The 15,813-nt window shown below is 55.5% G+C and overlaps 1 protein-coding gene across 4 annotated transcripts in view; it reads right to left on the bottom strand.

Moving 5' to 3' along the window:
- SEZ6 (seizure related 6 homolog) overlaps positions 1-10,594 on the bottom strand; it is a 46,156-nt gene extending 35,562 nt beyond the window's left edge. For all 4 annotated transcript variants that reach the window (XM_053892754.1, XM_053892752.1, XM_053892753.1 and 1 more), the window contains exon 1: positions 10,358-10,594. In XM_053892754.1, the coding sequence (XP_053748729.1) occupies positions 10,358-10,412 (55 nt within the window). In that variant the 5' untranslated portion in view covers positions 10,413-10,594. The remainder of the gene's footprint in view (positions 1-10,357) is intronic.
- Positions 10,595-15,813: the final 5,219 nt, after the last annotated feature.

Here is a 15,813-nt window from a genome sequence, read left to right as displayed (position 1 = left end):
CAGCCCTGCCTTTATAGGTGGTGCCCAAGCTCAGGAGTTGATGGGAGTCTCTTGGACAGTGATAAACGTGGGGGCGGGGGGGCTGGCAGCGGGGGGGCACTGTGCTCTTTTGATTCACCACTTTCCTTCTGTGTGGAACTGGACCCCAGTCTCCTCACCTCCATCTGTCGGTCAGTATTTGCTGAGCACGTGGAGGGCTAGGCTGTGTCTGCGTGTGTGCATGTGTGCAAGTATGTATGTGCATGGGGGTGAGTATGAAAATGTGCATGTATGTGCACGTGGGGGTTGGGGGGTGGAGGTGTGAGAAAAGTACCCAGGGAGAGAAGTGGTATATTTGAGCGCCCCTGGTGTGCCAGGCTCTGCTGACCTATTCACCTATACTGTCTTACTAATTCTTCCCATCCCACCGTGAAAGAACTAGGATCAGACAGCTGCAGGAAGTGGTCTGGCTGGGCCCTGGAAGTTCACCGGGGGCTACCCTTGTCCTGCTAAGCTCAAGAGACAGACAGAAGGACAGATATAGGCGCGAAGGGCCTCAGAAAGCAAGGGCATCCGGAGCCCCGAGGGCAGGTGCCCACTCTGAGGAAACCAGGAGTGCCTTCCTGCTTGGTCCTCCAGTTCATGCCCTTCGGGCTGCTGTACGGTAGCCCCTTCTAGCGGGTGCTAGTTTCCAGAGCAGCTGGGACAGTGGTGGGGAGCCCCAAGAATCCAGAGGGCAACGAGCTCTGGTGGCCTTTGGTAGAGTTGAGATGCAGCAGGGGCCTGAAACATCTTTGGGAAGTGCCAGTGCGGTACCAGAGGTACCTGGGGGGGTCACGTCACCCAGGTGTGCTCCTTACACTGAGCTTCCCGACATTTTGAGCCCCTCTCTGACTCTCCAGCTCCTGTGGGGAAGACCTAGGAGCGCTAGCCTTGCTTCCAAACGGCTTGCGGAAGAGTCACTGGAGGCCTGGGCTCTGCTCTTAGGAACTTGGGGAGGAGGTGGGGAGAGGACAGCCTGGGACCTTCTCCAGGCCCCAGGCAGGCGGGATGGAGCCTAATATGCCCCAGGGCATGGGCCCTGCACCTATGGACCAGCCCAGGCACCCCTCGCCTCCACAGCCTCGTAGGACTGACGGGAGAGGGCCTTGCCCACCCAGCATTCCAGACGGTGGGGTTCCCCAGGCTCCGCCTGTCCTCCCCACTTCCCCGGCAAATCTGAGTGGGGGAGGGGTGGGGTGCAGAGCTGCTAAAAATAGCAGCAGCAGCTCCAGCTACAAGTCTCCTTGAGGGGTCAGTGGAGCCCAAGATTGGGGAGGAAGGGAGTGGCAGGGCCTGCAGGGACGGGGAGACACCAGCCTCAGCTGGGCTCTGCTGTGCCTACACCCAGGGCCACAGTCCCAGGATGCAGGGATAGAAATGCACAGATACGCAGGGACGTTCGGACACCCAGGGAAAGATGGACAAGCCAGGTAGAGATGCACACAGGCAGGGCTTTCTGCACATCTGGGGCTTTTTCTTCCCAAGACCCTCAAAGACCCTCCCAAGACTTCCCAAATACCAGATAGACTCAGCTGGCAGTCCCCAACCCTTCAGGCTTCTCCCTTGTCCCAAGCTTGTTTTGACCTCCAAGGACCCTGCCAGGTTGGGTGTACGGAAGCTTTGAGTTGAGAGGGCTAAGTCCTCCTCCCCAGTCCCCTCTAGTCTCATCTGCTTGAGGCCCAGGGAAGGGCCAGTAGCCAGCATCAGGGATACAGGTGCAACAGAGACCAGACTCAGGGCACCACCCAGGTGGTTGGAGCCTTAGGAGCACCCCCTCACCCTGAGCAGCAGGCCTCTTCCTAGCCTGGCTGGCAGGCCAAGAGGGGGCTGGGACGGAGGTGCTGGACCCAGGAGGGCAGGGCTAGGGCTTTAGCAGGAAGTGAATGGGAAATGAGGGAGGGGGGACAAGGCGAGGCTGGATAAATAAATGCACTAATGACCTGTCTCAAACAAGCCTTGTTTTGTCCCCGCTTCACCCCTTTGCCTGGAGATGCCAGAGGCTTTTCTGTCCTCAAAAGAAGGTGACTCTCTTTCCCCCATTTCCTCTAACTAGCCAGAAATTAGGGCCTCATGACAGGAAGGGGCTTGCCAGCTGCTGGACCAGATGTTTCAAATCACTAACACATCCCCTTGCTAGATGTAAATGATGTCTCAGGCAGTGTCCGTCAGAGCAGCAAGCAAGGGTGAGGCTCTTAGGAGCACCCTGACTCCAACCTTCATCCCTCTGCACCTGCTAGTCTCACCTTCCCTGTCAGACCTGGAGCACCAGCTGGTGCTCGCTCCCCATCCCTGCCTCAACAGTCCAGCACTGGGCTCCTCCACTGACAATCTGAAAATCAGCCCCTCCCGGTGCTGGACACCTCTGGCTATCGGAGGAAGGACCACCAGCTCACCCCTAACTCAGGCGGGGCTTTTGGTCTCTTCCATCACCACCCTCTCTCTGATTCCCTTTGATCTCGATGCTGTTCAGTGAGAGGGGTGGGCCAGCCACCATGAATCCCGGAGGAAACTGAGGCAGAAGAAAGAGACACAACTTGTACAAGCCAGAAATAGCCAGTACTGGATTTAAATCCTGGGGGTCCTGGCTCCCTGACGAGCACTCTTCTGATCATGTTCTTCCTCAGGGGATGCCCCCTCCTCCCTCAGGCACAAGTTGGCTCTCCACACTGCCAGATAGCCCCCCTCCCAGGCTCTGGGACTCCCTAGGCACCTGCTGGCTGATGGGACCCAGGCCAGACACTCAGCAGGTGGCTGCTTGGGGGACAAAGGAGCTGGTGCTCAGCTGCTGTGCTGGGAGTGAAGGAGGGAGAAGCTATGGGGGGTGGGGTGGAGGGATCTGGTCTAGGAGTGGAGAGAGGCAGGGTCTGCTTCTATGCCTTTAATAAGGAGCAAGCATGCAAAGGGGGGTGATGGTGTAAAACAGCATGCAAATGAGCATCTGTGTGGAGGGGGTGCTCAGTGGTTCAGGCACTTTTCACAGGGGCTTTCCAGTTCTGTCCTTCCAGCCCAATGACCAGCTGGAAGGAGGATCCTGAGGGTGGAGAGAGGAGCCTGTGGGGAGGGGAGGAGTGGGGGACCAAGGGAGAGGCTGAGGTTGATGCCAGGGTGTCAGGATTCTGGCTGGGACCCGGGGAATGCACTGGGGGAGGGGAGAGACCCACCGCTTGCATTCTGCAGCACATATACGACTTGTTGCCAGGGGGGAGCCTGCAGCTGCCATGCTTGGGGGCTAGAGGAAACCCAGACCCAGCAAAGATGGGAAGAGTTGTGCTGGAGAGCACCCTGATGGCCTGGCCCGAGGGTCCCAGATGCTTACTGGGCCCTCAAAGACCAAAAGGTGCAAGCCTTCTTGTCTCAGAAGAGAAACTGACCCAGAGCAGTCCCTGGCTAGGAATCTCCTGCGCTTTCAAAGGCAGGTAGTTGGATCACATAGGTGCTGCTTGGCATCTTATTTGTATCTCATTTAATTAAAATCAGATGGTCCAGGTCTAACTGGGGAGGCAGCCATAGCTGGGCTTATTAAGAAGGCAACTCCCCCTCCAAACTGGGTTCCTACCTATCAAAGCACCTGATAGGGGCTGAATAGAGGGTTGTTGAATGGAGAGTGGATGGCTGGATGTCAAGCTAAGTTCCTAATGGGAGGTATTTCGTGTTAGAGGACAGAGAGCACTCTGGGCTGGATGATCGGGAAAAGAGGGGGTGGGAGAACTGAAACAAGCAGAGGGACACAGGATGGCACTCGGGGAATGGAAAAATGGCTGAGCAAAAATGGAGAGGTTGGCCCAAACAAGTTACGCACGGGGTCTAGGATCACCTAGCATTTTCACCCAGTCTCTCCATTGCTCCATTTCCCATGACCACTCAGTTTCTTCTCATCTCCTGGCAGAGTCCCTTGTCCCTGCTGGGCTCAGCCAGGACCTCCCACCCCCTCCCCTTCCCGCCAGTCTGCCTGCCAGCAAGGCTGCAGACTCTGCAGCTGGAAACCCGGATTGTTGTTGGAGAAGCGGCAGGTTTGTTTGCTCCAGAGCCCGCCGAGAAATCTCAACAATCAATGGCCAACAACACTGCTGGCGGCTGCAGCATCGATCTCCCCTCCCAGGGCTGGCAGCTGGGTGGCAGGTGGGCAGGTGGAGGGAAGCTGGCACCCAGCTCCGTCTAGGAGCTGAGCTTCAAGCAAGTTTGGGCTTTTCTGTCCTGGGGCCGGGTGGGTGGGTGGGGGCTGGACCTGGGAGGGGGTTGTGCTGGGCCTTGGCAGGGGCCGATGGGGTAGGGAGGGGCAGCCCAGAGGCCAAGACAGGAACCACACATCTTCTCATCCACGAAGGCCCCCAAAGGGTGGAAGAATGAGTCACTCAATGTCACTGACCTCTGGGCCAAGACTTCAAGACTCACTTGACTCCCAGCCTCAGGCTCTATCCTGGTCTCCAAGTATCTTTTATTCCTTGCCACTAAGAACCGAGCAAGATAAAATGTCCCTAATCTACAGCAGCAAGGACTGAGGGTAGACATCAAGAAGATAAGCTACCGTCATTATCAGAAATGTGCAAGGAGAAAGTTAGGGGCCATTTGTGGGTCTGACAACATGGACTTGAACTTGGCCTATAAAATGCAGATAGTAGCTTCTATCTCGAGATGGTATGAGGACTAAATGAGCTAAGGTATATAAAGCACTTAGTACAGTGCCTGGCCTGTACTAAGAAATGTGCCTAAGAAATGTTTGCTGTTATTGTTGTTGCTATTATTATTGTTGTTGTTGTCATGATGATGGTGGTGACAGCGATAGTCTCCTGGTTCCCATGGGCCTGTACTAAAGCTTGGCCTCAGGCTGGGGGAGTGGACACAATGCTGGCTACATCCAGGTTTTGCAAAATAGGTAGGCACTTTGGAGTAGCCCTGCTATTTATTGGCTGTGAAGTCCAGGGTCACTGACTTAACCTCTCTGAAACTCAGTTTTCCCATCTGTAAAGTGGGAATAACTAGTCTCTCGTATTAAATAGAAAAAGTATGTGAAAGGCTGGGCCTGAAGTTTCGGGGCCAGGCCTCCCACCTCAATACATAATTATGAAATGAACGAATAAATTGTGGGTGGATGTACTCCAGGGATCGTTCTTTCAGGAGATGTGAAAGCTTCGTGGATATGAATTATTGTGGTCTTGGGTGACTCCAAGGCCCCCACTTTTCCATTCAAGGACATGCTGGGCTCGGAGCTGCTCCCAAGGTTTCCTGTTGGCCCCTCTGAGCTTCGTGAGGATGTCTGAAGCTGAGATGGCTGAGACGCTATGGTGAGAAGCCAGATGACATGTGGTGACCCCTACCTTACTTCAGTCCTTAATTTCATACGGGGCACCCTTGTCAGCCAGCAGAGGAGGTAGGTAGGTGCTGAGGGAGGGAGTCAAGAAGACTGGGCTCTGGGCTTCACACTCTCCCTGTCTACTGTGCAACTCTCATGAATTTATTCAACATGTATTTCATGTCTGTCATGTGCTAGGCACTGTGCCACCGGGGACACAAGCAGCAGTGGCATGAAGGGGTGGCTGGAGAGAGGCTTTAGCCCACTCAGGATGGCCATCAGCATCCCACCCCCAAGCCACCTCAGGCTGACGACGTGACAGCATAATTTGTGGAAGGAAAAAACTCAGTAAAGGCTATAATTTACAGTTGGGGTAATTGGCCAACTGTTAGGAAAAGGAAAAAATCCTAACATACAATCTATGTAAAAATAGTGTGCTTGCTACGCAAAGCAGTCTCAGCTGCCAAGCACCCACCTCTCCTTTCTGACCCTAAGTTTCTTCCAAATAGGAATTCTGGAATTGCCCCAAGATAGTGGGGCTGAGCAAAACAGACTCGGTTGCTTCCTTTCTGAGTTCGGTCTTGCTCCCGGAGAGAGACATCAAGCAGCCAGGTACTCGTGACCCAACAAGATGGGTACCTTGGTGAGGGAAACCAGGGGATGGTGGGAGGCCAAAAGAGTCCCCAGGCCCAGGCTGGAGTTCAGGTGAGGCTTCCCCTGAGAAACCATATCATCGTAGATGCTCTGTAAATACTAAGTCCCGAAGAATTGTATGAGGTGCTAACTAAGGCAAGACCCAAAGCATGAGATGGAGTGAGTCAGAGTGGCCCAGGAGGAGAAAAGAATTTCAGGCAGAAGGAATGGGAAGAGCCCAGCAGCTGTTGAGAACATGGATAGTTTGGGGAATTGATTGGTCTGGCTGGGTGAGTGGACTTCCTGGACCTGGTGCTTCCTGCTGGAATGAGTCTGGAAGGGGCCTTGAAGACCTCCTAGCGCCTTTCCCCTACCTCCCTGAGAGCCGACCATGGCTAGCAGCATTGTCTCTCCCTACTCCCCAGGCTCTTAGTTATAGATCTTGGCTCTTTCTCCCTGAGAGCAGGCCAGTAGGCTGGGGACCCAGAAATCTCCATGACTTGGCAAGCCCTTGGAGGCCCGGATATGCTCCTAGGCTTTGCAACCATCAGTTTGGTGCAACTTTACATTGAGAGTGGAGACTCAGAGGCATGCCTGAGGCCACACAGGGGGCCTGGGCTCTTAACCATCCGGGCTGAGAGGTTCCTTCACTAAAGTAACCCCTACCTACAGGCCCTTTTTCACATCTTCTTTCTTGTTTGGGGGGGCGGGTACCCGGCTCTGACACTTCTGCCCAGGCGGGGGCGCAACATCCCTGAGCTGAGACCAGCCAGCAAACGGGGCCAGAATGGGCTAGGAGGGATGGGGACAAGGAGGGTGGGGGCAGGCTGGAGGGCTTGGACACTGTGTCTGGGTAGAGGGAGGGACTAATGAAGCAGACTTTCTGAATTCCTCCTACCATTCAGGCAGCCAGGGTGGGAGGGGTGCAAAAGCTCTAATTAAGCCCAGTTTCTAATTAAGCCCTGCCCCTGTGTCGCCTCACTCCCCATTATTGTCCCCAAGGCATTTTAAGCTGCCACCCTGCTGAGGAGGCTGGGACCGCCGCCAAGCCTGCCAAGTCTGATGAGCTTAGACCCATGAGGGGCAAGAAGCCAACCCAGACTTCCCCTCCAGTCCATGGCAATCTCCGGGTCCTCTAGTCTCCTAGGAAGCCTAGGGGAGCCTCTTGTCTACCAATTCTACCTCTGGGGCTCTGAGTGAAATCTAGACTTCCTCCCATGGGGCCTTATCCCCAGCAGCCACTTCCTGACCCCGAAGTGCCAGGCTTGGGGGGCAGGGGGCAGGGCCTGGCTTGGGCATCGCTGCAGCCCCCAGACTCTGGAAGGTACAGTTAGAATCCTGCGCCTACCACAGAGTCTGCGGGAAGCAGCAATTACCATTTTAGGTTAAGGCAGCCCTGTTTGTTAACCCTTTCAGGACTGGGGCTCCTGGAGGCCAAGCCCTCCTCCTTCCCTGCTTCCTCCTCCAAACCTTGCCTCCCAGACACCATCCCCTAGTTCTTGGCAGAGAGAGAATCGGTCCCCTTCCCTCCCTCTTCCTACCACACACTCCATCAGAGTTTAGAGATGGGAAGCATTGGGTCCAAGGTCACACAGCCAGGGAGGCAGCCTCTGTCCCTGGAGACCCAACCCTACCCCCAGTCTGTGCCATTTCCACCTTTGCAATCTCCCCAGGCCACATTCACACACGCAGAGTTTAATTAACTTTATTGATATTCAGAAATTAGGAGAATGACTAAAGGTAATTGCTCATTAAAAATCATTAAACTGACACAGCAGGCCCAGGCACAAGCCACCCCTCCCGAACTGCCTTCCTCCCCCACAGTATCGGGATCGCTGGGGCACCCACCTTTGGTCAGGAAGATCACAGTGGCCCACAGCGCCCCTCAAGCCAGAGGCCACTCTCGCTGTACCTGCTCCCAACCCCGCAGCTGTGGGGGTTGGGGGGATAGGGGTTGAGCCAGGCCATCAAGATCTCACCCTTCCCTGAACCCCACTTCCTCAGCCTCTGACCTCCAGGGCCTTTGGCTGCTCCTGGGCTGTTCCCAGCTGCATCTCTCAGGGCCTGACTAGAGCTGTGTCCCTCAACCTATGTGTGAGCAACGCCCTGGGGGGTCAGTCTCCAGGCCACAAGGTTTGGTGCTGCCGCCACCTGCTGCCACCTGGCTTGCGAAGTCTCACAGCCCGAGGCCTTTACTGCTCCAGGCCTGCCTTCTTATGGCTACAGACCCCCCCCCCCCCCCCCCGCATCCCCCAAGGAACTCTGAGATGGCCGAATACACTGCTTCTCAATGAGACAACTCAGTGCCCAACAACCAGAACCTCGAAGCCCCATTGAGATAGAGGGATACGACAGGGCTTGCCCTGTTTCGGGTCCTCTTTCCTCAGGCCCGGCCCTGCAGGGCTGTTCCCCCTCCTTCCTGGGAGAGCGAAAATAAAGTCTTCCCCAGCAGGTGACTCTTACCCCGCATACTCCTTGGGCAGATGGCCCCACGGGCATTGGAGAGGTCCAGGTGGGTCAGGAAAGGACCCTGGCCAGGGGCACACAGACTTGCGGCCACAGAGTGGACAGATTCCTCCCAACACTTGCACCCATACCCTCAGTGGGATCCCCCAACTCTCAGCCACACCAGCCATCCTCCTGGAGACCCGCAGTCTCACTCCAGCCCTGCAGGGAGCTCTCTGGCAGAGGCAGCACCAAACACTAGCGGCCTCACACACTCCTCACACCCACTCACTGCTGAACCCTCACCCAACGTCCAGACCTCCTGAGGTGCAGACATTCATGGGCCCGCCATTTCTGACACACCGGGCCCTGATTCACACGTTCACACTCAGACCCACACACCCACACACCAAGCTTCAGACAAAGGCACTAAGCCCCAGGGGAGATGTCCAGAGCAAGATGTGTCCAGACACCAACCAAGACAGGTTCCCAACTCCCAGGACATCCTCGGATGGCCGGGCCAGGATGCAGGCTTCTCCCCTCCTCTCACTGCCCCTGGCAGGGTGGGGTTTTCAGGACTCCCTCCTCCTCCCCCCCCCCCCCCAACATGAACACTAGGTTCTTAGTTCCCGGCGCCAAGGGAGGGCCAGGCGTGGGCAGCCAGGGGGCGGGGCAAGGACGCCAGACCCCGTGTGACCCAAGCCAGAGTCTCAGAGAGCAGCTTCCGCGTCGCTGGGGACGCAGAGAGCAGAAAACTGGCGTCCAGGGGCCCAGCCTGGTCCCGGCTCGGCTGCCCTGACCTCCGACGTGGTCTGGAAAGAGGCAACGAGGTTAAAACCTGCCACCTTCTCCCCACTCCATATCAGAGGCTACGAACCATATACTTTGAGGGACGGTGGGTCCCAACTCCAAGCAAGGTCCTGGCGACCCCACCAGCCAACCGGCTGCAGTGGAAGACCTGGACGTCCGTAGCTTTGATGAATGTTTGTTTAAGCAGGGTGGCAGGTCTCCTCGGGACTTGAAAACCTTCCTTCCCCTAGGCACAGAGCTCTCATCTTCTCCCCAACACTCCCTTGCTGCTCACTCCACGGCCAACCTTCCCACCCGGGACCAATGAAGTTGGGGACCAGACTGCGAGCGGAGGACCGGGGACAGCAGGGTGGGGTGCCGGTCCTTCCGCGACGAGTCTGCGGCCATGGGGTGGGCGGGGGCTAAGCAGGACCGCAGGCCTGGGAGGAAGACCTCTGGGAGTGTGCAAGGGGGAGAGTGCAAGAAAGGACTTCGAGGAGGGCAGAGTCTCTAGCCCGGGACCCCAGGTCAGAGCGAGTAGCCGAATATGGGGCCCCGGGCCCCCCGAGTTTCTCCCTGGAATTGTACTCTAGATTCCGACTCCAGCGCGGCAGCGCCAAGGTGGAGGGAGGTGAAAGACGTCCCAACCCGGGGTCCGGCCGCCATCCGGCTCCGTCCCTCCGCAGTGAGGACGTAAGGTGCCCCGGAACGGGCAGCAAAGTCGAGCGAAGTTTGGCGGGCAGCAGGGGAGGCGGGACCGCGGGCGGCCGGCAGGACCAGCGGGACTCACCGCCCCTTGCCCTCTCCCCCTTCCTGCACGCGCCCCGGCGCTGCTAGACGCCTGGAGAGCGGCGAGGTAGCGCGCGGGTGAGCGCGTGAGTGTGTGCGGGGAGGGGGTGGCGTGATGAATTGCAGCAGAGAAATCCCATTAGATCCGGGGAGATGATTAAAGGCGAGGTCTTGGCCGGGCGCGAATGGCGGGAGCCGCGGCAGCTTCCCGCCGGTGGAGCCCGTGCCCCGCCCGGCTCGGCCGGCGCGGGGGCCAGCGCAGCCGGCGGAGCGCGGTGCTTGCGCTGGGCAGCCAGATGCGCGGAGCTGGGCGGCGGTACGGTCCTCTCTTCCCACCCTCGGGAACCCGCCCCCGCCCCTGTCCTGCCACCGGACGCCGGGGTCCCTTACCGTGAGCCAGGAGCGCCAGCAGCGAGGGAAGGAGCAGCAGGGCTACCGAGGGCATGGTGCTGGTTACGGCCGCGCCCCGGGTCGGAGCTACGGTGGGGAAGCTGGGGGCTCGGCGGGGCGTAGGCGCGGGGGACAGAGCGGGGTCTTGCCGGGTAGAAGGAGCGGGGCCGCCGCCACCGCCGCCGCCAGCGCCTGACAGAATCAGCACCACGGCCAGCGCCTGGCGTCGGCGCCGGGGATCGCCGCGCGGGGCTGGGGGCGGGGGCGCGGGAGGAGCGGTTTACCGTAAAGTCTCAAGCAAAGGCGCAGAGGACCCGGCGGCGGGAGCACAGGCTCCCGCGCCGCCGCCAGCTCTGGGGAAGAACTACCCTGCTAATGTGGGCACACGGCCCCCTCCCTTCCGCGCTGCCCACGCCCAGACAAGCCTGCCACCCTCTCCCCTATTAGCAGCCTGCCAAGGAGGTAGGGTTCCCACCTGAATCTCTATGAGAGAGCAACCCCCTCTCCACCTCACTCCACCCCATCCTGGTACCTGAGGGCGCCAAGGGTGACCTAGGAAGACATCCTCGAGTGAGGCAGCTGGTGAGACCCGTGTGCCCTTGTAGCAGCTCCGTCTTGGGCTGATAATGAAGATGGCTTTTGAGCGTACAAAGGACAATAAATTATTACTTTGCGCTCAATAAATGCCAGGGCTCCAGGCAGCTGCATCAGCAGCAAACTGTGCTCACAGAAAAGCTTAATTATCCTGATATTATAGTTAAAAGCCAGTGGTACTCGCGTCCTGGGAAGACATTTTTCACTTGGCAGGAGGCAACTTGGGCCAACCTGTGGGCAGCTGAAGGTAGTATCCTGGGTCCCCTTGCAGCCCGGGGTCTCCAGGACCCTGCCTTGGCCACTTCCCACCTACCCCACCATCCACAGGACCAGAGAAATCAAAGTGATGGCCAGTGAGCAGACCCTTCATGCCTGTCCCCACCCAGGTTCCTGGAACTGGTGGAGAAAATAGGACAGACATAGGGGGTGGGGGCGTTTCCATAGGGCTATTTTAGACAGAGACTTGAAGGAGGCTCAGGGGAGTAGCCAGGGAGGTTGTACCATTCAAGGACATGGAAAAATAAACTTCCATGGCTCTGCTTGGGCTGAGGAGCTCCAATGAGTCATAGGGCAGCAAAAAGGGCAGTCATAGCTGTGTCATCCCTAAGACTGATGTTTAGGCCTAGGGGTTTCTGGCTCCATGGATAGCTTCACTTGAAGAGCCTCAATGGACACAATGGGACATGACCCAGTGACTGATGATATTCCTTGTAGAGGAAGAGGGGGGCTGAACTCCCTGTGACCCCCAGGGAGAAGGAGAGCTTTTGGATTAGTTCTCTTCACATGAACTTGGATTTTCCCCAAAGCTTTCACCAGTGCCCTTCCTGACTTTGTCCTAGAAGCAGGCAGCAAGCCTTCTACCGTTAGTCTCATTCCTCAGAGAGTCTTTTGATCCTTACTACCTCCATAGTCTTCCAGCTCAGCTCATCAGATTCTCTCCAGATCCTCTTCTCGTGGGCTCCGGGGAGTTGCCTTGAGCCATCGTAAAGAATCCCAGGCAGCAGGCAGACGGTGTGTGGAATTATCTGAGGGAGTCACTGGGAGAGGACTGCTGGATCGTCCTTTCAAAAAGCTGAGAAGAAAGAGGGCAGTAGCAGAAGATTGGCAGAAGGGAGGAGTTGACAAAAGGATCAGAGGTAAGTAGAGGAAGCCAGGAAAGGGGAGAGAAAAGGGGTTGTCAGCAGAGGAGGGAGGTGGAAGGTTCTGTGGCCACAGGAAGTTTGGGGATATACTGGCAAATGGCATGAGAGCCCTCCTTTTCTCTTTAAAGGTATTCCTGACCTCCTCCTTGATTTCTGGGCCTCTCTGGACTTAGCAGCTTGGGAAAAGGAGGGTGAATCCCAGGGATGAAACTTGTATGACAGATGATTCATGGGGTTTTGGAAACTGGTGGTAGGCTTACCTCCTGGCAGCTGGGCTGGGCACTACTCAGAAGAAGGAGGGTAAGTGGAGGCACCCAGGAACTTGCTGTGTCTCCTTCCCTATTTCCTAAACTAAGGTAGGCATTCAGGAGGGGGTCCAATGAACACTCCAAGTCCCAGAATGCAGCACTCTGCCCTGAGCTCAGAGGATGGGTATGTACTGCATGATGGGAAGAATAATGCTCCAGGGTTGTCTCTCCCTCCTAAAGATGGTCAACGTGGCCTCTGTGCAATGGGTTCCCAGTTAGGTTGAAGTGGAGGCTGGGCCAGACTGGGAAGCAGTGGAGTTTTTATCGAGCATCCTGTCTATGCCCTCCAAGGGACTCATTTTGCCCAGAGCTCAGCATCACCCACAAATTGAGGACCATAAGATGCCCTAAGGGATATTCTGCAGCTCTATGCTGCAGGCTTATAGTGTACTTAAGTCATACACACGTTTGAAAGTGGCAGCCTGGAGACTTGCAGGGCTCCCTTCACTTGTCTCATTTCTCTCACTCTCTGTGCCCTCCACCTGGCCCTTTGCACTCAGATGACCCTAGTCTATGTAATCGCTTAATTGTCTGTTTTCCCCATTAGTTGTCAGCTCTCTGAAGGCACAGAACATATCTGTCTCCTCCATTCTCAACCAAGCTCAGCTCCTGGAACACAGTAGTTGCTTAATAGATGTTTGTGAATAAATGATGTTGCAGGGGTGGAGGTGGGAGGGGAGGAGTGTCTAAAGCCCAAGGCAGGTCATTGGTGCCAAATGAGCTGTGAGATGGTGAAGAAGGGGACAAGTGCTCCTTTTGGGGGAGGGGAGGTCATGGCAAGCTTCAGGCAGTGTGCAGGTGGACTGAAAACAAGTCTTTTTAAAAAAATTTTTAATGTTTATTTATTATTATTATTTTTTAATATGAAATTTCAAATTGGTTTTCATACAACACCCAGTGCTCATCCCAAGTGCCCTCCTCAATGCCCATCACCCACTTTCCCCTCCCTCCCACCCCCCATCAACCCTCAGTTTATTCTCAGTTTTTAAGAGTCTCTTATGGTTTGCCTCCCTCTCTCTCTTTTTCCCCCCCTCCCCCTCTCCCATGGTCTTCTGCTCAGGATCCACATAAGAGTGAAAACATATGGTATCTGTCTTTCTCTGCTTGACTTAGTTCACTTAGCATAACACTCTCCAGTTCCATCCACATTGCTACAAAAGGCCATGTTTCATTCTTTCTCATTGCCAAGTAGTATTCCATTGTGTATATAAACCACAATTTCTTGATCCATTCATCGGTTGATGGTGAAAACAGGTCTTAAATAAGTTTTAGGTTTCCGTCAGTGGAGAGGAAGAGGGAGGACAGCCAAAGTTGAGGGAGTGGTGTAGGTAGAGGCAGTGTGGTAGAAAATGCAAGATAGTTTGGGGTCAGTGAGAAGACTGGCTCTGGGGGAGCAGTAAGTCCTTGCAGAGATGTGAGAGGAAGGGTGGGAGCAGGCCTGAGGCCAGGCTTTGTGGTCACCTGAGCTGCAGGACATCCTTGGTTGCTATACTGAAGGGTTTACCCCATCACAAAGGTATCTGCACCCGAACAAGGGAGTCTAGAATTATTAAGGTGGATTTTCTTTTTTTTTTAATTTTTTTTTTTACGTTTATTTATTTTTGGGACAGAGAGAGACAGAGCATGAACAGGGGAGGGGCAGAGAGAGAGGGAGACACAGAACTGGAAGCAGGCTCCAGGCTCTGAGCCATCAGCCCAGAGCCCGACGCAGGGCTCGAACTCACAGACCACGAGATCGTGACCTGAGCTGAAGTAGGACGCTTAACCGACTGAGCCACCCAGGCGCCCCATTAAGGTGGGTTTTCAAGCACTATAGCAAGTGGTAGTAACTGAGAGGGGCTCACTGCTGATTCAGAAGGCTGGAGGGTGGGGTCTGAGTTACAATGGCTATGTTAAGACTGAGGACCAGAGAGAGGGAAGAGGGGCTCTCTAATCCCAAGGACCTTTGCAGCCTCTGCCCAGACAGTGCCAGACATCCAGCCCACATCCCCGGAGAAGCCAGCTTCACTTCCCCACTTCCACACAGCCCATCAATTTGCAGGATCACAGGCACACTGGTGACTTATTCTGAAGTCTCTCCCTTCAAATGGATGACACTTGCTTTCTGAGTGAGAGGAGAAGAAAATTAGTCTCCTCCAAGATAGCTTTCAAGGCAGAGGAACGTCTTCTGTGGAGCCAAGGGGGTTTGGGGGCTTCAGAGAAACAGGGGCAAGAGGCTGCAGAGATTCCCAGGGGCACAGATCTGCCTGCTCGCCTCCACCCACTTCTCGGAGGGGGCTCCCAGACCTGGCAGGATCTTGAACATTGTGGGATACCATGCTCTGGCCAGGCTTCAAGGAGTATCCAAAGTCAATTCTTTGAATTTAGGGGTAGAAGGAGAATCCTACCCTGGTAAATGGGGAGTCCTGGTTCCTGGGCATTTCCTCCCACTCCAGGAGCAGGACCACACCAGCTGGTAGCAAGAGCCCAGGGTGGATGGAGACAGCAGCATAAAGTGGTTTGATGCGAGCTGCTTTCCATCTCTAAACCAAGGCCTCCAGCCTGCCCACCCCCAGCCAAGGCCTTTGATCCTCCACAGCTCCATAAATGTTTAATGCCACTGGCTGGGCAGAAATGAGGCAGGTGCTGGGACAGAGAGACTGGGAATAGGACTTAAAATCCACAATGTTGGCTAGGTTATTTTCACGGAGGAGCCCTGCGATGGGTGGGAGGAAGCCCTCCCCCTCTGTGTGACAGGAGAAGTCCCAAGGTTCAAGTTTGTGGCACTAATAAAGGAAACTCTTTGAAAACCCACCAAGGGGCTGAAAATAAAATGAATAATCAATTGCAAAAGCCCAATCCCGAGTTTGATTGAAGGAGAAAGATGGAAAGTTAAATGACAATCAAATGCAAATACAGCTCAACAAACACCACGGCAATTACCAGGCGCAGGAACCACATGGTGCTTGCAGGCAGCAGGGGTTGGCAATTTGGAAGCCTGGGCCTGTGCAGAGGTGATGGGCGTGGGGCCATTTTAATGGACAATTAAATAGATGCAAAAAACCCCTGCATCTATTTTGCATATACTGCTAATGAGTGGGGATCCAGAATCCTGGCATCCAGAGGGAGGTTATGCCAAGTTCCGGAGCTGCCTCTGCACCATTTCAGAACAGAAGAGGCCCGGAGTGCTTGGGAGGTGAGACCAGGGTAGGCACAAGGATCAGAGGACCTTGAGAGGGTCACTCAAGTCTCACTGGAAACTCCACACCAGCTGCTGCTGACCGTATGAGGGTTGAAGTTGAAGGGAGCCCGTGGGGTCTTGCAGGAAAGGGCTCAAGGTGTTGGCCCTCCAACAGCCCAAAGGCCCGGTGAGAGCAGCCTTCTCCTCTAGATTTGCATAATGTTTTGCATCTCATTTGAATGCTATTAATTT

The sequence above is a fragment of the Panthera pardus genome, unplaced genomic scaffold (assembly GCF_024362965.1).
Source record: "Panthera pardus isolate Hobbes unplaced genomic scaffold, ASM2436296v1 HiC_scaffold_3, whole genome shotgun sequence".
NCBI classification, from domain to species: Eukaryota; Metazoa; Chordata; class Mammalia; order Carnivora; family Felidae; genus Panthera; species Panthera pardus.
Note: the sequence above shows the minus strand (reverse complement) of the source record. Positions and strands in the feature narration are given on the sequence as shown.